The 22,740-nt window shown below is 36.8% G+C and overlaps 1 protein-coding gene across 1 annotated transcript in view; it reads right to left on the bottom strand.

Annotated features, from left to right (window-relative positions):
* myo3b (myosin IIIB) overlaps positions 1 to 22,740 on the bottom strand; it is an 85,813-nt gene that overhangs the window by 30,742 nt on the left and 32,331 nt on the right. The window contains exons 15-19 of the mRNA XM_016294750.1: positions 9,796 to 9,875; positions 5,050 to 5,127; positions 4,597 to 4,802; positions 1,386 to 1,497; positions 197 to 359 (exon numbers count right to left, since the gene is read on the bottom strand). Coding sequence (XP_016150236.1) covers positions 197 to 359; positions 1,386 to 1,497; positions 4,597 to 4,802; positions 5,050 to 5,127; positions 9,796 to 9,875 — 639 coding nt within the window. The remainder of the gene's footprint in view (positions 1 to 196; positions 360 to 1,385; positions 1,498 to 4,596; positions 4,803 to 5,049; positions 5,128 to 9,795; positions 9,876 to 22,740) is intronic.

Here is a 22,740-nt window from a genome sequence, read left to right as displayed (position 1 = left end):
ATTCGTCAGTCATGACTGACGTAACGTAGAACGTGACTGACTGAAAGGGAACATTATTTTGGTTGCAGAAATAAATCATCACACATGATCAACAAACGTAAAATGCATTGATCTTAAACTAGCCTAAACATGAGCCCTGCACATGCATCTATTACTGTATCACAGTCATTTGGTAATGAGTCTGGGTTGCAAGAACCTGACTGTATGATAATCGCTCCGTTGTTGCGTTTCTCTCTCTCTTTTCGGTACCGCCGAGCTCCCAGCCAGCCTTTGGTGTAGGCCTGCATCAACACCACCCGCGCGATCACCTCCCGCAACATCAGATTGAGCTGCTCCACGTGATAGTACTTCAGAAACACCTGCAAGACACAAACACACATCTATGCAGATGCAGGGAAGCATGCTCATACCTCACAATAAAAACACCACCTTCATGTGTCTGTCGGGGACACAAAATCATCAAGGGGTTCAGTTTGAAAAAGGACACTTTGAACTTTTAATTTTTTTCCCAGAGTTGCAGATGCCAACCATCTGGTCAATTAGATTCACAGATAACTACCTTGACTTCTCAGACAGACAGAAGTGAGAGTGAGCGATTGTGAAAGAATGTGAGGAAAGAAACCATGACCTTGGCGCAGACATACTTTTTCTGCAAGCATTGGTCTGACAGAAATGCACTAAAGGAGAAAGCTTTTCTGTGCTATTAAAGGTCAATTAATAATACATTACATATATCTATAGTAGACATCCCACTTAACTGTCTCTGAGGCACAAAGTCAGGCATGTGTAGAGCTTGTTTAGTTAGTTTGGTCAATGTCCAGAGCTCTTCCTGCTCTATGCATTTTCTAGTAGACATTCTAACAGCCGTTATAAGCACAACAATGAAAGACTTTCAGTTGCATTGCTCTCAATGGAGGGTCAGAAAGCTCTTGGATTTCATCAAAAATATCTTAATTTGTGTTCTGAAGATGAATGAAGGTCTTACAGGTTTGGAACGATATGAGGGTGAGTAATTAATGACAGAATTTTCATTTTTGGGTGAACTATCCCTTTAAGTGCATCATTTGGCTGGGCACTTTTTCTTTTTGGAATTTTCAGTGTGAATACTCTACTCACACTATTTATACTACAAAACAGCATTAAAATAGTGCATAACTATGCAAACTGGGACGCATCTTATGTTTATGCACCGAGGTGTTTTTATTATAGGCGTAATTATTTTTATGCAGTACAGGGTAAAATGTACTGGTAGTACAATAGTATGATTGGTACTTTTTGTTGTTTTGCAAAACAACACACTAAATTGAAGAACACTAATGGAGAGAGAGAGAAAATGATGAACAGAAAAGGAACAAAATATTTAAACGGGATGATGATAACTGTACCTTGGTCTTTCCCAGGACCCAGTTGTCCAGTTTGGCTCTCTGCAGTATAACGATGGCATTCTCTCTACTGCCCTCTGGCATCTGATGGGCACGAAAGGCCAGATAGTAGTACCTGCAAGAAAATCAAAATTATGCATTACACCACTCAAACAGTGGACAGTGCTAAGCACACTTAGGTTTCTTTATGAGCTCAAATGTTCATTAACTTTACTGATCATACTGTATCAAACAAAGTTGTATAGAGCAAATGTCTTAAATATCTTTTGATGCTTAAAATACAATCGACAGAAGTAAAAAACCAAACGAACTACGCCACCGTTGCATGTCTTCAACGTCAAAAAGATAAAATAATAATAATAATCACTCCTGCAGCACAATAACCAATTTTTTTCTTTCAACTTGACACCATTCACTAAATTTAGTACTACATACTAAACATAGCCAGTCCTTATTTTTGCAGTTCCGTCTGGTGCCACTAGTGCAGCAAAAATGACACACTTCACCTTTAAGACTGTTTTGCACAGAACAAGATAAAAGACTATGGTCCAGATCGCTTTAGATATTCCAATGATAACATCTTCCTGCTGCAAAAACCTCTGACGGTGAGAACAGAAAGGTAAAGCGGCACCTGATTATCTGATAAATCACTAGATATGGGGCCATTGTTGCCTTGTTGTTATTGTCTGGGGGCCATCAGTTATACTTCTGAATATGCCTGCCTATAAATCTCATAAATGAGTCTCATAGAAACATCTGAAGCTTGCGGTTGATCCTGGGTGTATTTACTCACTCTGAAGAGGAAGATATCAGCCTTTGTGTTTAAGAAAGAATACTGCTTTTGATTCCCCTTGAACCGTGGTCTTTCATAATTATGCTCCTGATGGCTGTTATGTCTCTGGTTGAAAATACAAAGAGCTCTCCTTCACAAGGTTTTCCAAAAAGATCCGTTTGAATCCATACAGAAACTGGTTTTACAGAGCTGGTGTCAGTGCGGATCAGGAACAGCTCCAGACGTTGTCCGATGAAGGAAACGCAAACAGAACGGTCACAGAGTACTTCTTTTTTTTTATGCCAACTGGTCGGGGACGTCTGGGGAAAATACGGATAATCAGGACACTTCTGTGATCAAAAGGATGACGGGAAAAAAAGCCGGAGAGGCTCTTGCGTTTGAGCGGCCCCTCTGAGCGCAGAGAAATTGTCTGGGATGTTTATGTAAAAGAGATGACCTACATGTCCACCGTCTCACGGCCCACGAGAGAAAGAGATGGATGGGTTGAAAGAAAGCGCAAGAAAGAGAAAAGTTTATGGAAAATGAAGTGCGATTCCCAAAAGCCTCGGAAAAGTAAATTTGGACCATGAATTTCCACGGCGCTGAGAAACTTTCAGCGGATTCACTCCGCCCCTCCAAAGTACCACTTCAGCACTAATTACTCAACCAGAGTCTAATTTAGCATCACTTGTATTCTCAGAGGCTTAATTACCTATTATTGATGAGATTATGGTCTTCATTCAGAGCTGTCAAAATATATAGATAATAAACCTGCAACGTGAAGCTTCCCAGGAGCTTTAGTGAGCACTAGAGGAGGTGGGTCTATTCAATATGCGCTCATAGAGCTTTGATCTCTCTAACTGTCTGTCTGTCTGTCTTTTTTCCTTCTTTTCATGAAGCCCAAGAGCTTCGGCTAATTAAATCTAATAACATTCCTGTGGTCCAACAGGAACGCCCGGAATAATGTCATTTGACTGCATAACTGATGAAGTCTGCACTTGGAGTCCGAATGTTTTGTTTTTTTTCCCCTTCTTCTTTGCAGGGTAACTTAATAAGCATGACCACCTTTCATAACATAACCTCTTAAAATGGAGCAGGAATTCCAGTCAATAAAGAACCTAAATCTACATTTATATGTTTCCTGATAATAATGCTGATATAATTCTTTGGCGTTATGGGTGGGTGCTTGATGATTTCTTATTGACAGAATCTCAAGTCTATAATACTATGATCTAAATATAGCTCGAGTCTCTCCTTCAATATAAGTCCATATGTCTAATCACTTGACAGCACACAAGAATTACATGCCATATTTCATGGCTCAAAAATTAAAATTCTGTCATTATTTACTCACCCTCATGTCGTTCCAAACCCATAAGACTAATGTTCCTCTTTGAAACACAAAGGAAAATATTCTAATAATCTCTCATCACTGTGCATCCCTTAAATCAACCAAAAATGTTAAGTTTGAAATATTTCATAAAAACTACTCCAAATTAATCAAGCGTTTTAATCCAAGTCTTCACTTTATATGATGAACAGATTTCATTTATGCTTTTATTCACATACAAACATTAATCAATGCACATCCTGTACACATAGCTCATCAAATATGGTAAACCGTGCTTTCATGACACACGAGAACCAAATCAGAGAATATTAAAATGATCTTCATTTGTGTTCCAAAGATGAATTGGTTCTTATTGGTTTGGAATTACATTTTTGGGTGAACTAACCCTTTGAGGGTTTATTTAGATTCTTAACCATAAATATGATCAATAGCAATCAACAAACACCATTAATTGAATGGTAAAAAATTATTCTAGGGACCGATTCGCACTATTAACTAGTTGCTTATTAGCATGCATATTACTAGCATATTGGCTGTTTGTTAGTACTTATAAAGCACATATTAATGCTTTATTTCGTGTGAGCATATTCTAGATCCCTTAACTCTACCCCATACCTAAACTTAACAACTACCTTACTAACTATTAATAAGCAGCAAATGAAAAGTTTATTGAGGTAAAAGTCATAGTTAATAGTTAGTTAATAGTAAGAATTGGTCCCCAGGCTAAAGTGTGACCGAACTAATTGTGAACTAACTCTTTAAGAGTTTATTTGGTTTTCTAACCCTACATGAGCAATAGTAACAAGCAAGAACCACTAATTAAATGTACTTAATGAACGTTTTAACTAGATGTTGCAACTTCAGGAATCAGCTTTTGTGCATTAAATATTTAACTCAACAGCATTCTCTCTGACTTGCTGTGAATCGTCAGTCTTCTCTCAGGATGTCGTGTTCATTGAGTTCCTAATCTCTCTCCTCCCGCTCTCATTAGCAGCTTGTGTTTTGTGTGATCTTCGTTGTTTCTCGGGCCCTGTGGGACAAGCGCAGCACTCATTCTGCCAGCGTTATGTTACACTGTGGCTGTTTTCTACCTGTTAACAAACTCCTCGATGAGTATGCGGTGAGAATAGCCCTGCCGGCGGATGTTGACGGTCTCTAGGATGCCGGTGTATCGCAGCTGAACCATCACACGCTCCTTATTGAGGCGCAGAGCCAGCCGGTCATCATTGGGTTTGATACAGCGGACGAAATGAGGCGTTCCCACCACCATCTTAGACAGCAGGTCCATGAGAGAGTACTACAATAGAAAACACACACACACGCACACACACACACACACACACGTTAAATTGTTAAGATCAGTTAATGGGTAGGATTAGGGATGTAAGAATATGGTCATGCAGAATATGTGCTTTATAAGTACTAATAAACAGCCAATATGTTAATAACAGGCATGCTAGTAAGCAACTAGTTAATATTGAGAAATGGTCCCTATACTAAAGTGTTGCCTACAAAACTGATAATGTGAGGAGCTGAGGACTCACCCTGAAATAAGACGCCACTGTCTGTCTCCTCATGTTAGTGGTTTCCTCTGGGTGACGCATCATTTCCATGGTGTCCACCTAAACACACACATAAACACACTTACTGTAGCTTAGTGCACATGCAGAAAATACACACATCACCAATACACACATATGTACACACACATACAATGAACGCTACAATTCTGTTTTAGACTAAATGAACATATATTCATGAACAAGTTCATGTATGACAGATGTTAACACAATCACACACAATTTCCTCAACTAGATTATCGAAATAAAAAAAACATTAAACACTAAAGAGAGATTTTTTTTATGACAAAACAAGAACTATGGACTATAGGTACAGTATTAGTCAAGTTAAACATAAGACTTAAAAAAAAAAAGGTATCTCTAACACACTCTAATGGCAACTTGTAATCATAAATTTGTATACATTTTGTATTGGGTGGAACTTTTTTATTTGTTTCAATTTTTTTCTCTAAAAACAGCATGTATCTGTACATACAAACTGCATTATACAAATTCATTCAGAATTACCACTTTATAAAACAGTTATGTTTTCTAATGAGATCGAGTTGGTTTCACAGTTTTATCAATTAGCACACTAGTAAAATCATAGCTTGTGAGGCTATTATTACAGATATCTATAAGCATATTTGTTTGCAGACAGTGGGAGTGTGTGTGTGTGATGTTTAGCGATGCATTTTGCAATACAGTTAATGTACACACACATACAATGAACGCTACAATTCTGTTTTAGACTAAATGAACATATAACCTTCAAGTTAATGTATGACAGATGTTAACACAATCACACACAATTTCCTCAACTAGATTATCGGGAAAAAAAACACATTAAACACTAAAGAGAGATTTTTTTATGACAAAACAAGAACTATGGACTATAGGTACAGTATTAGTCAAGTTAAACATAAGACTTAAAAAAAAAGGTATCTCTAACACACTCTAATGGCAACTTGTAATCATAAATTTGTATACATTTTGTATTGGGTGGAACTTTTTTATTTGTTTCAATTTTTTTTCTCTAAAAACAGCATGTATCTGTACATACAAACTGCATTATACAAATTCATTCAGAAGTACCACTTTATAAAACAGTTATGTTTTCTAATGAGATCGAGTTGGTTTCACAGTTTTATCAATTAGCACACTAGTAAAATCATAGCTTGTGAGGCTATTATTACAGATATCTATAAGCATATTTGTTTGCAGACAGTGGGAGTGTGTGTGTGTGATGTTTAGCGATGCATTTTGCAATACAGTTATTTTCCCGTTTATTTTTGTAAAGCTGCTTAGAAAAAAAATCTGTATTGTATAAAGCGCTATACAAATAAATGTGACTTGACTTCACAGCATATTAAATAACACTTTACAATACAGTCCCATTAGTTAAAATTAGCTCATGCATCAACTAACATAAACTAACAATAAGCAATACTGTTACAGATTTTTTCATCTTTGTTAATGCTAGTAAACAACATGTCAGTTCATGTTATCCCAGGTCCAGTAAATAATAAAAACAGATATAATTTATAACTTATATTTAACTAAGATTAAGAAATGCTTTAGAAGTATTTTTGGTAACACTTTATTTTGTCACATACAGTATACTTACAATGAATGATGCATAATTACATGCAAGTAACCTTAAGCCAAACCCTAACATTATAGTAAGTACATGTAGTTAATTAATATTACTAAGCACTTTAATATATAGTTACACTGTAAGAACACCTTGAAATAAAGTGTAACAATAGTTTTATTATCTAATCTAATGTAGTTAACCAATGTTAACAAAGTGAACCTTATTGTAAAGTGTTTTTGTTTAAATCTACTACTATATAATGCCATTAATGGCAATGATCAATTCATATTTATGTAAAGATTCAAACCAAGCACTTCAAACATCATGATCCAAGCACGATGGGTTGAATACTGCAGGGACGTGTTTTCATAATGAACTTCAGGCTTCCAGCTGTTCTTAACAAGGACAAGATACGATGTGTATAACAGCCATCGCTACAACAGACCTCATGAATTTATCAAGGTGATACATAATTTAGAGCAGGTCTATACCAGCAAAGCGTGTCTTCATATTCTATTTCATCTGCGTGTGCAGAGGCAGGTGTGTGTGATCTTTATGAGAAACTGAAGGGTTGGACATGCACCCTGACTGAGAGACAATCGAACTAACCCAGTGTTTTAATAAGACATCTGTCCCACTTCGGCTCACAAGCAGAACTCTGTAAAGCGTCTCATCTGTGACTGAAGCAGTTTAAAGATACCTGCAATATTAACTGCAACCAATTAACTGGGTTCTGTGCTCCGGTGTCTAATTATATTTCTCGGATACAGCAGAGGTTTTAATATTACACACAGAACATAGGAAAATGGAGAAATAATTATCCAGGGGTTTCCTTCATAAGAGCAGCAACTCAGAACTGTAGTCAGGATACATTACCACAGCAAATCCAGCTTTATGAAGTCCTCAGTCTGTGCTAGACCTAAAGAAACGTAAACCTCACCTGGGGCTCTGTTACTAAAGGGCTTTATAGTGGAAACAATCTAATTCCTACACTTTTGAAACACTTTTCAAAAATATTTACAGTAAAACGGCAAGTAACACATTAAATTAAACATAAAACATTCCTTTTTCAGAAGTTGCAAATCATACAGATTATTGGAGACTTTTTTAATTTCAATTTTCATGTTTATTCAGTATGTTACTTGCCATTTCAATGTAATTATTTGTGAAATTTGCTAGACATTTATGAGTGAAAATTGTTTCAAGGATTTTTTTTTTTTTAGTAAAACATCGCTTTATTTAATACTTTGATAACTATATTTTTTATAGTATATGTGCAGTACAACATTTCTATTGCTAGTCAGTGGAAGGTGGAATTAGGGGAGGCACAATCTCAATTTAGAGATTTGAATGGACAAAAAAGTTGTATTGCAAGTAAGAACATTCAATATTTTTGTTCCACTTTCCTATAAAAGAGATGCTGTACATTTTATATGCCTATATCTATTAAAAGTACATTTTGTAAATTTTTAGATATACATTAACCGTCTTAGACGTTTTAAATCTAAAAGACACGAACAAAAAGATATACAAAATTCCAGTTTTGATTTCTTGGGATTGTTAGGATCAGAGAGAGGGTGGAAAATAGACACTAAAATCTAAATTATGACTGTTTTGGTAAAAAAACAAAAAAACAATTAGCATTATAAGTGGCTAATTTTAAATAGAATAAAAGACATAGGATGTGGCTCTTTCAAAGCTGCTTCTCAAATGAAATTGATTCATAGTCTAAGGATTATAAAAAAAAACAAAAAATAGGATATTCTTGGTTTTGTTCCATTAGCTCACAGACTAAATCAAACCAGAAAGAGAAAATAAAGTAGTGAAAATTGCATTAGAATATATGAGACTAATGAATATGAAGACAGATATGAAGAGATTCTTACCTTTAGCAGGTATTTAGGAGACTGAGAGGAGAGAAGATAGTTCAGACAGTCAGATAATAGATAAAAAGTGCGGAAGAGTGAAGAACAGAGGTATTTTACAATGAAAAGCATGCAAACAGGAGTTCAGAGGTTCTGGAGTAAAAACACGGGCAAATTAATAACATCATGAACTTCACCGGTTGAAATATATTTAGTCAGAATCTGTAGCTGATGCAAAAGTATTTTTCATGTGGCTGATGAAGTAACACCTGACTCTTTAACACAGAGAAAATTATATAAAAAGCTAACATCTAAGCGAAATGAATAAGCGTTGAGTTTACATCAAATCTGCACCTCTACACTGTAAAAAAATAAGTGTAGTTTTAACTGTAACATTTTGTAAAAACGCTACGGGAAAAAACTGTTAATAGGTTAACAGTAAGTTCCCGTACTATATACAGGGAAAAACTGTAAAAGATCTAACCAAACATTTCATGTAATTTTACAGTAAAATGCTGTTAATTGTACAGTTTTAGAAGTAAATATAACAGATCAATGTATAATTTACAGTCAAAAACTATAAACTGATATTCCCAGAACTCCCTGCATGACACTCCACATTTGAAAGTATTTTGTTTAAATAATCATGTTTTTTAATAGTTTTTGTTATCAGTTATGTACATTTGGGCTTTATGTTACATCTTCTGTTGTTTAATGAGAGTTTATTGTATTGTTGAAGTGTCATATGTGTTACCATGATGGTGTTTTGTGTTTGTATGAATGACTCTGTGCACCTTCTATATATTAGCGTGTACTTCTGCTTGTGGCGAAGCTACTTGTGATGAGCTTTGATTCTTCATGTGGCTTTCTCTTTTACCACCTGCATTATTATGGTGGTTGTCAGTATGTTAAAGGTACAAAACAGATTTTAATAGCAGTGTGCGTTGTTGAATTTACTGGTTTACATTCAAATTTTCTTGTTTGTAAATTACAGTTTTATACTTTAAAATGTACAGTTTTTGGCCGTAAATGTGTTTACAGTTTTTCTGTATTTTTTACTAAATTATTCTGGCAACCACAGCTGCCAAAATGTTTTTGTAAAAACTACATAATTTTTTTTACAGTGTACTGAACAGATAAAACTGTACAAAAATCAGAAAAGAAACTGAATTATGAGATAATCCGTGATCATTTTCATCTGAAACGAACATAAAAATGAATAAGATATTTTTGTGATGACTGTCTGACTGTAAAGAAGACAGCACGGACCTTATTTCTCCCGCTGCTGAGCTGTGGAGGCAGAGATCTGGATGCTGCTGTCACTCTTGCCCTGGATGTGGCCAGGTTACCTGCTCAGCGAAAGAAGAAACACAGATCAGTGACACATCAATCTTCCCGCTCTGAGGCACAAATGAATAAAACAACATAGTGACGTAGTGCTCTGAGCTTGCAACCCAAAGAATGCATGTTTGAACCCTGGAGGAGATCAGCCAAAAGACTAGTCTAGACTATAAATACAAAGACTACAATCTTGATCCTTGATGCCAGATTGCTCTACCCTTAGGAACAGTGTCTGCAAAAATACCACAGATATAGCCAGTTATCAAACTCTTATTGCTTTCAAAATCAATGCAACATTTTGAATTTCTTTTTCTTCTTTTTTTGATGGCACTTGTAGTGTACTTCAAATACCATTTAAAATAAATAAACTTGCAGATAATATAATATTGATGAAATAAAAGTCCATAAGTGCACTTAAATCATACTTTCATGACTGTGTCTTAACACACTTAAGTATACTTTTAAAGTGCCCTATATATATATATATATAATGTCAAATTAAACTTTAAAACTTTATTTTACTTTAAAATACTTTTTTAAATCATTAGGTTTTAAGAATCTTTTTTCAGGCTTTAAATAAGTATTTTTAACTGTAGTGTGTGTTTTACATGATATGACATTTAAAGTTAATACATTTTTACCAAATTGCACCATCATTACAAATGTATAATTACAAATATATTAATAACATTAAATTATATTTTAGTTAACTGCAAATGCATATAAATGCAGTACATTTGGGAGTACACTTTTAATATATTTCAGAGACAACAGAAGTAATCATGAAGTTACATATAAAGATATACTTAAGTCCTACTTAAAAGAGTCAAACAGCACTCTAATGGTCAGCTAATTGCAATTAATAAAATCAAATAATTTTATATAATTATAAATAACATGCCAGTGTCCAAAACATTACATTCAGTTTGCACTTACATATTATTTCTGTAATAAGTACTGTTTTTTAAAGTGAAATGTTAATCTTGACGATATTAAATAACATTAATAAAATTGACAAGTGACAAACTTAAACTTTCTTTATTATAATGGCTCATTGTAATAAAACTATAGTCCTTGAAACTAGCAAAACCAACACAAGAGTCTTTACTTTTCTGGGCTAGTAGAGTGCAACCACATAGCAGACAATGGCCTTCATTTACCCTCTAACTGAACTACATCAGTGTTTTGTGATGTAATATGGGGAATTAGAGTACAACTCTTATTTAAGGCAAAAACCCTTTAACAGACAGCCTCAATGAAGCCCGTGTTGTGACCTTGTGACCTATGCACTGTCTAATATCCAGTGCTGAGAGCGTTCAGGATCAGAGTGAGCCGTCACTGTCTCTCATCTCTCTTTCTCTCTGCCGTTAATACACTCTCTCTTTCTGCTTCCTCTTCTCTCGCTTCCTTAAACACACACACACACACACACACGTCTTCGTGATATAAAACCCCACTGTTGCATATGTAGCACCGTCTGAGCTTTTCAAAAGTTTCTGCACAAGATGTCCAAATGTTTTCCCTGGCTGGGTCTTCAGAGACTAAACTCTGATTAATGGTACTGAAGGAGCCTTTGAAGCCGGATTGGTGACATCAAAGTGCTAATCCACGGGTGGCAGGAGTTTTATAATGAGTGGGAAGCATTTTAGCACGTTTCAAAGGCTCCGGCGCATGAATAAACAATGGCAGCGCAGATGTGCCACACACCTTTGGAAAAATACCCACCGCAGACACGCCAAGCAGAGCTCAACTGTAGGTGCAGCACTTCAGTGTGTGTGTGTGTGTGTGTGTGTGTGGAGGTCTGAACAGAGTGGAGGAGATGAAACATCTGTTGTTCTTGTAGTCTGCGCCCCAGTAATACACCAGATGACAGATTAGAATGGGTCACAGACTCAAACAAACAAACAATAAATCAAGAAAACAATTATCGTTCTTCTTCCCATCGCCACGCCGGTTTCGTAATGACCGTCTCGTGTGAACGAACATGCGTGGTTCCCAGCGTTCAGAGCAGATCACGTTTAATTGCTCTATTAATTGAGTTGTTTCAGATCTAACTATAGCTCAGGAATCCCACGCTCCTGCCAATGGGATTACACGTGGAGGCTGCTGCTGGTAAATGTTGTCTCTGCTGTAGTCTAAACCCTGACGCAGCACTGCTAGATGGGCCATGTGTAGCTCTTTTCCACTAACGGGTGCTGGTTCTGGAGCCGGTGCTCAATCTCATCCTGTGCATTTACAAGACGGCCAAACCAGTTTCCACTGCTCTTAAGCCAGTGTCCAAAAATCTGTCTACACTGCAATAAACTCATGCTATTTTTCTTTTTATTTAATGATGCACAGCTATTCCGGCTAGATTATTTTTCCTGTCCAGTTAAAATAAAATCATTTTTATGAACGCCATAAGCTGGCATTGATTGGTATAAATGTGAGCAAGCATATATTTGCTTAAATTAATTGTAAGTTACATCAAAAGCAGCTTGTGATGGCATAAAGAAGCTGAATCGATTTATTTGGATGTTAAAATATACGGAGTGTCTATTTACACTAAGTGCAATAGCCTGCCTTGTTGGCAGAGGCTACTTGCACTAACTCCGCCCACCAACGTGTGATTCGGATAGTCAACACTGAAAAAAGATACTTATTAAATGGTTACGGTTATTAAACAGATTAAATGGTGTAGATGGTAAGGCGTGTGCTTTTTGACGCGATCGACCCGAGTTCCAACAAAAATGTACATCATAATAATTTTTTTATTTAATTGTAAATAACATGCCAGTGTCCAAATACATTACATTACAGTTTGCAATTAAGTACTATTTCTGTAATAAGTGCTGTTTTTTAAAGTGAAATGTTGAAAAGTGCATCTTGACAATATTAAATAAGTAATAAAATTGACAAAACGACAACACAACATGCTGACGCAGCGCTTTACAACACTTTTATTAATGCACGTATGGCTGGAAGCGATGGTTTATACTTTCCAAAGTTTCAAATATTAGTATTTTTTCTCATCAGCTTGGGTTATATGGGTTCCCTTTCAGTCGGTCACTCTCGACGTCACGTCGGAGGACCGACGAAATTGGGATCTCGCTTAGAGGGACCAATCTACTTCGAGTGTAAACTAAACGAGCCAATGCACATTGGCATGCGATTATTGCATCCAGCTGCTGCTGCTTACGTTTGCTTTGCGTGGTTTTTGACGTGTCAACTTTTGGTCACCCATTCATTTGCATATTATGGAAGCGATGTAATGGAAGTAGCGACAGATTTTTTTCTTCCACATTGTGATGTACACCTAAGTAAAACAGATTATTGATTAAGAAAGTATGTAGGGCAGGACTTGGTTCTATCCATTGGCTGTTGATAGGATGGAGGCATCTAAATGAGAGCTTGCTGTAGATTAAAGAAAAGAGGTGTTTTTGCAGACTAAATGACTGGATAAGTCTTGCATTCATCACCAGAGGAAAGTCTGCCACTTTACCATAAGATGAGTAATAACATGCATTTAGAAAGTAGACGTTTTTCCTCCATGATGACGAGAAGTGTGTTAGTTTCACTGTCCAATTTGACAAAATTCTTTGGCTTCTGAGACACGTGTGCTACTCTAAATAGTGTGAAATAATGTCAAAACAGTTGTTCACACATCTCTGACTAAATGGTAAAATAATAGTTATTCTACAGATGGAGGGTGGCTTAAAGAGATACTGTTACTGAAATCATTGCAGATATAGTCTTGGGTACTGCTGGTCTAATTGCAGCGATATTGTGTTTGCACTCAGGTCACATGACAACCTGCTAAACACAAATGACTGTAGAAGAACTTCTGTTTCTCTCTGCCTGTCATTTTTTCCCCTTACAGCTCTCGTTCTCTTTATGCTCCTGTCTGAGACTCTCCCATCCTCTCTCTCTCTCATCTCTGAGTGCAGATTATTAAAGGACATTTGTCAAAATGAATTAGTGCGAGTGGAACAAGCATGCAATGCATAAGTGCATTTTCACGCTTTTCACACAGACATCATGGTCTGATGAAGGGGATCTACCCTGAAGTCAGCTTATAATGCACCTACGCACACTGACGCACACATACAGCATCTCTGTCTCACACACACACACACACACACACACACAGAGTGGAGCAGTGCCTCTGTATGCATGTATTTATTCACATAATGACTTCTTGATGTTTTGACTCCCACATACCAGTTACGTCCATATTGAATTGTGAATCTGCAAACCCCCCAGTATTGAGTGTTCAACAAATATGGGGTTTTCAATGGTTGATTTCTATACTACAACCTCCAACTCCAATTAATTCTATAAGCTTAACCCTGAAGCACAACATTATTTCTACCCTGTCACAGTAAGTTTTCTATTCACTTAATTTGAATAGATAATTGAGGAAAGTCTAGCAGAATCACGCAGTTTGTGTGCCTTGTAATAAATCCCACATTCTGAATGAAAAATTAATAACCCAGGACCTTTCTCTTTCATGTTTAATGCAAACTCATCGCATTACAAATGTTGGTTGCATTTTGTAGCTATACCTCAGAAAGTACTGGGTAGCATAAGGTAACTACATGGGTTCAGGTTAGGTTTGGAAGTAGGTTTAGGGTTTGTCCCTAGTTATTGTAATTACTATAATGAGTACACAGCATGTATATGCGAAACAGGACTGTAAAATAAAGTGCTACCAAGATGTTTTAGGCTTTTTTATGTTTCTTTATTACACCGCTCCCTGGAAATACTCAGTAATTTTAAAGTCATGAAAGGGGTGTTTTATTTCATTAATATGACATTATCTGTAAGTAGTTTTTTTTAAATGCACTTTTAAGATTTGAAGTGCACTACAAGTGTACGTTCAAAAAGTGCACATCTGTATTACAAGGGTGAGCAAAGAGTGTTGGAATGGCATATCATTCTGTGCTCATACGACACATTTTTTATCACTTCTTTCTGGCATGTTCACACAATGAGAGCAAAAATGAGAGAAAAGTAGGTAAGGATAGAGCATATAGCGATGGACTTTAGAGTCTGAGGACTACAATACTGTCTGTGGCTTAGAGATACAGAGACTTGAGAGGATACAGAGACCTCAAGGGGCTGTGCTGAATCCTCCAGTCAAATAGTCACATGACAACGACATCATCATCACTATGACACATACACACCTTCACGGTATTAGCTTTGCCTTTGTTCACAAAGACACGTTCACGCATTGATTCTGGTAATCGATTGGATTTTTTAGCATTCTGGCTACATTCACGCACAAGGCTCACACACAACATTTCTGAAATGAAAGTGTGACGAGAATGCAGCTATGGTCACAAATGGAGTATGAATGCAGCATTTACAGAGAATGACCTACTGTATGCGTTATTTTGTGTACCACTGTTGCGTTCACTCAATTAATAGACTTTTATACTGTAAATGACTCAAAAAATAATGTTTTATGTATATTTATAAACTACTTTTAATATTAGTTTTAGGGGAGCCAAGTTTTGTGATTTTTTTTTTTACAATTACTTAATTTAAAATGTGAAAAAACAACAAAAGCATTTCTGAACAGCAGTACATTTCTAATGAAAGAACGCAGAATCCAAGAGAGGGGTCACGACACAATGAAAGGAGATTGTGTGTGTGTGTGTGTGTGTGTGTGTGTGTGTGTGTGTGTGTGCACTCTTCCCATCAGGTCAATCTGTCTGTTTAGTCACAGGCCTGTGAAAAAGGATGACACCCAGCATCTCTCCTCACATGTGCTTCTGACACAAGCTGCCGAATGGGAGACGGGGAAAAAAAGAGAAAGAAAGCCCTGTGCATTCACTTTGAAAATTAAGCCCAGCAAGATTCTCCCAGAGAACAGTGGCCCAAGCTGCCACTTGTGTTGCCTTTCTATTGACCAGAACAGTCAATGTGCCCTGGATTATAAAGCAATCCCTGCTTCAGTATGACACCTTTCATCCCAGCGTATGCGTGTGAAGCCCAGGAACGAGCTGTCGGCACAGGGGACAATCAAAGTTGTCAGACAGCAGTCTACACGAGCTGACTTCTGCTGAGGAAAGCGCCTTCGTATCTCCTGGCTTTTCCTTATACTTCATCTCTCATTCAGACGCTCTCTGCTCTTTTAAATAAATATGAAATATTCTCGAAGCTCAGCTCTGAAAGCAGGCAAATGTGATCGTTCCAGTCCGAGATACCCTGCCCCCATCTCCCCTCTCCATTCAGCGCTTGACCAGAGGCGGTTTGAGCCGTCCGTTTGAGTCACTGTAGTTCTGTCCACTGTAAAGGGCTATGGCTTCTTGTATGTGGGTCGCTTTAATCAGGAGATGGTCTGCTGGGCCGGTTTAGTGTGACTAAGAACTAATATCACAGTCGGAAAAGCAGTAAAGGATTTTGTCGACCTAACACAGCGCTGCCCCGAGGTCAAGCTGAAGTTAAAAAGTGGTTCTCCTATTTGAAAGATTGTAATACTTGTGAGAGTACAACACTGAATAGGATGACTGACCTACAGTAGGATCTTCTACATTGAATACAGTCAATACAACAACGTGAGTACTGAAAATAAAAAACAAATGTACATTTCCCAGCTGAACATTGCCCAGAGCATCACATTTCCTCCACCGGCTTGTCGTTGTCCCATGCATCCCAGTGCCATCACTTCCCTAGGTAAATGGTGCACTCATACACTGCCATCCACGTGATGTAAAAGAAAACGGGACTCATCAAACCAGGCCACATTCTTCCACTGGTCTGAGGTCCAGTTCCAATGCTATGTACACTCTTAAAAATAAAGGTGCTTCACGATGCCATAGAAGAATGGCATATATATGTTTCACAAAAGGTTCTTTGGGGCGAAAGAAGGTTCTTCAGATTACAAAAAGGTAAGAAAGAGATGGTTCTTTAAAGAACCTTTGACTGAATGGTTCTTTGTGGAACCAAAAATGGTTCTTCTATGGCATCGCTTGAAGAACCTTTTGAAGCACCTTTATTTTTAAGAGTATAGGTGCCTATTGTAGGTGCTTTCGATGGTGAAAGGCACTCTCATTGGGCCCATATACAGAGGAGTGTGATGCATTGTATGTTGTGACACATTCCTCCCATAACCATCATTACCTGTGCCACAGTAGACATTCTGTTGGTTCGGATAAGGCGGTATAGCCTTTGTTGCCTTCATGCATTGAAAGTGCCCAACACCCTGTCGTTGGTTTGTCGTTTGTTTCTCCTCAGACTGCCTTACCATTCCAGACACATTCTGACACCTTCCCATAGCAATTTGGGCCTTGTCAAAGTCCCTCAGATCTTTATTTCTACCAGTTTCTCTGACATCCAACACACTGATTGTTTGCTTACCATCTAATCTACCCAGACCTTAAAGGGGTCATGAACTGAGAAATCCAATTTTCCTTGATCTTTTCTTGATCTCTTGATCTTTTTTTGAACTCAAAACTTTCTCTTTAGTTTAAAAAACGGCTTTTATTGAAACCAAGTTCAGAAAATGACTTGTTTTGGAATGTACCACTTTATGACGTAATAGTGCGGTTAAAGCCCATCTCTGCAGGAGAAGATCAACGCCTGCTTCTACAGCTCTGCCTCTTTAGCCGTGTCCACTGATATGTACTTGTAGTAGGAGAGGAATTACTAGAGAGACGCAATGCAGGCTTTTTAGAGAGACTGAAAGTAAAAGATGATGCAGTGCTGAGTCTGACCCAACACTAATGTCGCAACACATAATGCCGAGTTCACACTGCACGATTTTCAAAGTCGTCGGATCACCAATGTTTTCACACTGCATGACTATTTAGTTGCTGGTGTGTTCACATTGCACACTGCATGACTTTACAATAGAAAGAATTGCCGACAACTCTGCCTGGTCCGCAAACTCACGTGAGAAGTGATAAGGAAATAACGCAAGTTCACACATGAGATCAGAGTTCTCATGCGAGACTGGAAATGTGATTAAAATGGGAGCCCGCTAGAAGTTAACGTTACAAATGGTCTGTGCGCTGATATGCAGCGAAAGGGCGAAAAGAAGATTATGGATGAGGAAATGGTTGAGGAGACGTGGAGAGCAAGGATTGCTGATATTGTGGTCTATAACTCCTCCCTGAACTTCCCACTGCCCTGTATCTTGCTCTCTCATTGGCTGTAGGTCATTGCCGATGTATTTTTCAGTCAGAACTCATTTCACACAGCAGGATTTTGAATCGCCGACAGCTCCAGGTATATAGCATGCCAAATATTTCACGGGCGTCAGTCTCAAATCATGTGTTTGATAATTCACACTGCATGATTGTCACTCGCGTGAACAAGCACTGATTTTTCGATTTCGCAAAACCTGTCAGCGAGTGGAAATCGGGGCTAAAATCGTGCAGTGTGAACTCGCCATAAACATGTTTTTACCACTATTGCATTGTCTGTTCCAGACCGTTTAATATATACTTAGTAGGCTATTATAAGTTTTTAACCCAAATTGCCCATGTTGTTTTCAGAGTATATCACAGCAGCATCCATCCATTTTTTTAATAAGCGAAACTGTTAGCCAATCATAGCAGTGGGCGTTCACTTGCAAGTCTTTAATGTGCCCGGCCTATAAAAACAGACCGTTCTGTAGAGAGGCTCAAAAACAAGATAGAAAATAGCCTATTACTTCTAAATTGTTGTTGTTTTTTTAATGTAAAATCACACTAACATTATAAGTGAACCTCAGAGAAGATTATAAAATAATAAATAAATGTAGTTCCTGACCCCTTTAAAATGTGGCCTTGCTAGGAGAAGATCAACAATATTTGCTTCACCTGTGACTGGTCATCATTTTTTTGATCATCAGTGTATGGGCCAATATGCGTCACCTGACTGAACATGCGTTATTGTTTTTTGATAGCCTACCTTCGTTATCACAATCAACACTACAATGTGAAAATAGTGTTTTCAAACGTATACACTTCAAAAAGCTGTTTTCACAGGACAAAAATATGAAAAGTATGTGAAATGGAAGAAATAAAGTCATACAGGTTTAGAACAACATGAGAGTAAGAAATGGTGACTGTGTGTTATTTTTATTTTTGGGTAAACTATTTATTTAATGGTACTAAGGCTGAATAAGAACAACCTGAGAATAAGCTTTTTTGTTTGTCATGATTTAAACAAAATGTTCTGCATGTTTCACTGGAACTAATCTAGTATAAAGAAATGTAAAGGAGTTTTCTCATACAACTGCACAAATCGAATCACATTCAGACCTCACTAAGTTTAGACATGTAAATAGCCAGTCTGACTCAGTCCATATGTTCAAACTGCTCAACAATCCATTCTGCACTCTGCAATTTCCTATACAGCAAAAACACCATCAGTTCCTCCCCAGAGACCTCGAGAGTGACCATCTCTTTCTGACAGTAACCAGAATAGCATACGGTTCTGTTCCAGTGCACAGATGTTCTATGCAAATCCGCTGGAAGGCCGCACAGAGGAGCATATACATGCAGTGTGGCCACAGGCCTGCAGTAAAAGCCCCATGGAGTTTTCTAGAACAGGGCCAAACCAAACACCTCCAACCCCCAAATCCACACAAGAGATCTGGCTTTAGGGGAATTTGTTCATGCAAATATAATCCATTTCCTCTGACAAAACAGCACCACATGGACTGCAGGCCGACCCCAGACCCAAACCAGAGGTCTGAATGCTGAGCACGGCCTTCTAATGGGCGCCGGTGTTTATTCTGCCATTTCAAAGGTTTGAAGAGACATCTAACCTCCTGTATCCTAATATAACATTACTGTGACATTTCTTATAATAACACTGAGCAGTTCATGCCCATCAGTCTCTGAGTTACAGATTGTCCTGAAACTTCATTCGTGCTAAAAATCTGAATAAACTGAGTAACTTATCGGCTTTTCACACTAAGCTTCACCTTGGGCTAAGTTTTTTCTTAACTACGTTTTACACATGAAAGGGTGTTAGGATGTTTTTTAAAAGTGTCTTTTAATGTCTTTAACACTACACTCTAAAAAATGCTAGGTTAAATACAACCTAGTGCTGGGTAAAATAGGGACAGACCCAGCAATCGGGCTGTTTTGACCCAGCGGTTGGGTTAAATGTTTAACCCAACCTTCTGGGTAGTAACCCAACCACTGGATCAAAACAATCCAATTGCTGGGTTTGTCCCTATTTTAACCAGCACTGGGTTGTATTTAACCCAGCATTTTTTAGAGTGTACAATTGAATGTTTCTACAATTGAATTGAAGGCGCTAACCCTGAATTGCTATGCCAAATGTATAAAGTGTAAAAGAAACCCCGAAAAAAACAATGTAGTGCTAGAACGGCTTAGTGGTACGGCACATTGTTTAGCACCAGAAAACCAATCATAAACTAAACAATGCTTTTCTCTCATTCTTTTGTATAGAAACCACACTGCTGTTAGTTTCAGCACCTGATGGAAGTGCGTATAAAAATATATCACTTTAGACAACCAGACAACAACTTTAGACAGTTTATGAGGGGCTATTTGCACAGACGAACAAGTAGTTATTAAAACAGACTGCATCCTGTACTTGTCTAATCAATGAACGCAGATTGGAGGACGTTACCAGTGCTATGTCTTACTCAGTCTAAAATTATTCCATTGTGTGAAAAATAAGCACACTTTAGCACACCTAAAAGTAGTACTCTTTTTATGGAAATAATAAACTGTATTATACTTTAAATTTATACTCAATGTAATGTACTCAGTAATTTTATAATTACTTCTTGTCTTTGAAATATGGTTAAGATGCACTGTCTAACTGCCAAGCATTTATTGAACTAAACTACTGTTTGCTATGACTACATGCAAATTGAAACGGGCATGTCATGTTTTCAAATATATATGGAATTTAGTAGATTTAAAATATATTCACTTTAAATGTAATATCAAATAAGCTACTACAGTTAAAATTATGATAATGTACGTTACATGTGCTTTAGTATGTTAAGCAACACATTAAATATGTAAGTTTACTTCTTTAAAACACAACAATAGATTACTAAAACAATGATTTAAAATGTACTAAAAAGTAAAACGTCTAATCTGACATTATTGCAGTGCACAATTTAAAAGTGCACTTAAGTATTTTAAGAAACATTGTCATGAAAGTGTACACTTAAGTGGCCATTTACTTCATTAATATTATATTATCTGCAAGCAGACTCTTTTAATATTTAAAGTACACAACAACTGCACATTCAGTACAATTAAGCATACTTTATTTCCTCTCTCTAGGGTTTTGCTAATCCTTCACGATGATTATGCATGCATCTTTATGAGCTCGTATTAATTGAGAGACTTTGAAAAAATGGAATATCAAAATTTTCACTGCAGGAGTATTTAAAATGAATTAGTGATGTCAAAATGTGATTTAGAAGAGTGAAAAAATAAAATGGTGACCAATAACAGATGTACATTTTTACTTATACATTCATATAAACCTAAATTGGTGTTAATAAAAACATATGAAAACCTGCAACCTTGGAGTACAACAAAACAGCCTAGCAATATAAACTGACCATTATTGAAACATTATGTCAAGTGTTCTAATAATTCAACATCTATAAATTTAATTATTTTCTCCTACCCGTTATAATAAATAAACCTCCAGAGCACTTAAACAAACATCATTTATTCAGCACAGGACTTATGATCAAGCTATCATTTTACAGCATGTACATATGCTACAAACACCACTGACTTCAGAACATCATACAAAGAAACTCTGTGATTGAGATAAGGTTGAATCATCAAGCCTGACCCCTACTGGTCTGAACTCACCCTGCACTGTGAAGAGGAAAAGCAGCTGCACAAAGTCACAAAGGACAAACAGATTAAATCAGGTTCTGCCAGAATTTGTAAAGATAACAGCAAAAAACAGAGAACAATGAAAATATATGCAAATTAAAGCCACCAGGTATTTTGCCCGGCAGATTAAAATGATCAGGTGATTTAAGTAATGCGGATTATGGCTACACACTTAAAAATAAAGGCTCAGTGATTCTTTGTAGCATATTAGATACATCAAAGACCCTTTTCTTATCAAGAACCATTTGTTTTTGCATAGAGTTCTTTAGTTTGCTAAAAGTTCTTGAGGATTCATTATAGGTTCTTCAAATCAGTTTACTGTGTATCACGTGAATTCATTTTTATATTTAATTATACACCAGATTTATATTAAAAGGGAATGTACATTCTATTCAAGATTGTTCTTTGCTTTTTGGTTTTAAATGTCTTATGCTCACCAAGACTAATTTAGTGACTTCCTGTGATGGCAAATCTGAATGTAAAGTTGAATAAAATACATGAATAAAATTTTGAATTTATAAATTAGGTCCATATATATTGACACTGACACAATTTTCATAGTTTTGGCTCTGTATGCCACCAGAATAGAATAGATGTAATTGGACTAATAAATATAATCATAAATAAAATGTTCATTTTTAATATTTGATTGAGAATCTGCAGGCAATGACTGCCTTAAGTCTGGACCTCATGGACTTCACCAGAGACTTTTCCTCTAATTGTGATGAGAATATCAAGCGTGTGCACTTTAAGCTCGTATTCATTATATAACTGTAACTCGAATATGTTTTGGTCAACAGCTAAAATAATAAAAATTGTGACTGTGTCCAAGAATGGCAATGAATACGTTCTTTTTATTGCCATTAAAGTGAAATAACAGAACATAAACATAGGAGCCTAAGAAAAATGCTCATTTTAGAAGAAAATTTCAAATGGCACTTAGAGGAACATTTTATATTTAATATGTAAAAGTGTGTAGTAATTGAGCATTTAAAATGTCTTGTATCTTGTATTTCTCTGCCAGGTCTTGTAAAATGTCAGTGGTTTT

This window comes from Sinocyclocheilus grahami, unplaced genomic scaffold (genome assembly GCF_001515645.1).
Source record: "Sinocyclocheilus grahami isolate Dianchi unplaced genomic scaffold, SAMN03320097.WGS_v1.1 scaffold324.1, whole genome shotgun sequence".
NCBI classification, from domain to species: Eukaryota; Metazoa; Chordata; class Actinopteri; order Cypriniformes; family Cyprinidae; genus Sinocyclocheilus; species Sinocyclocheilus grahami.
The sequence above is the reverse complement of the archived record's forward strand: the minus strand, read 5'-3'. Positions and strand labels throughout refer to the sequence as shown.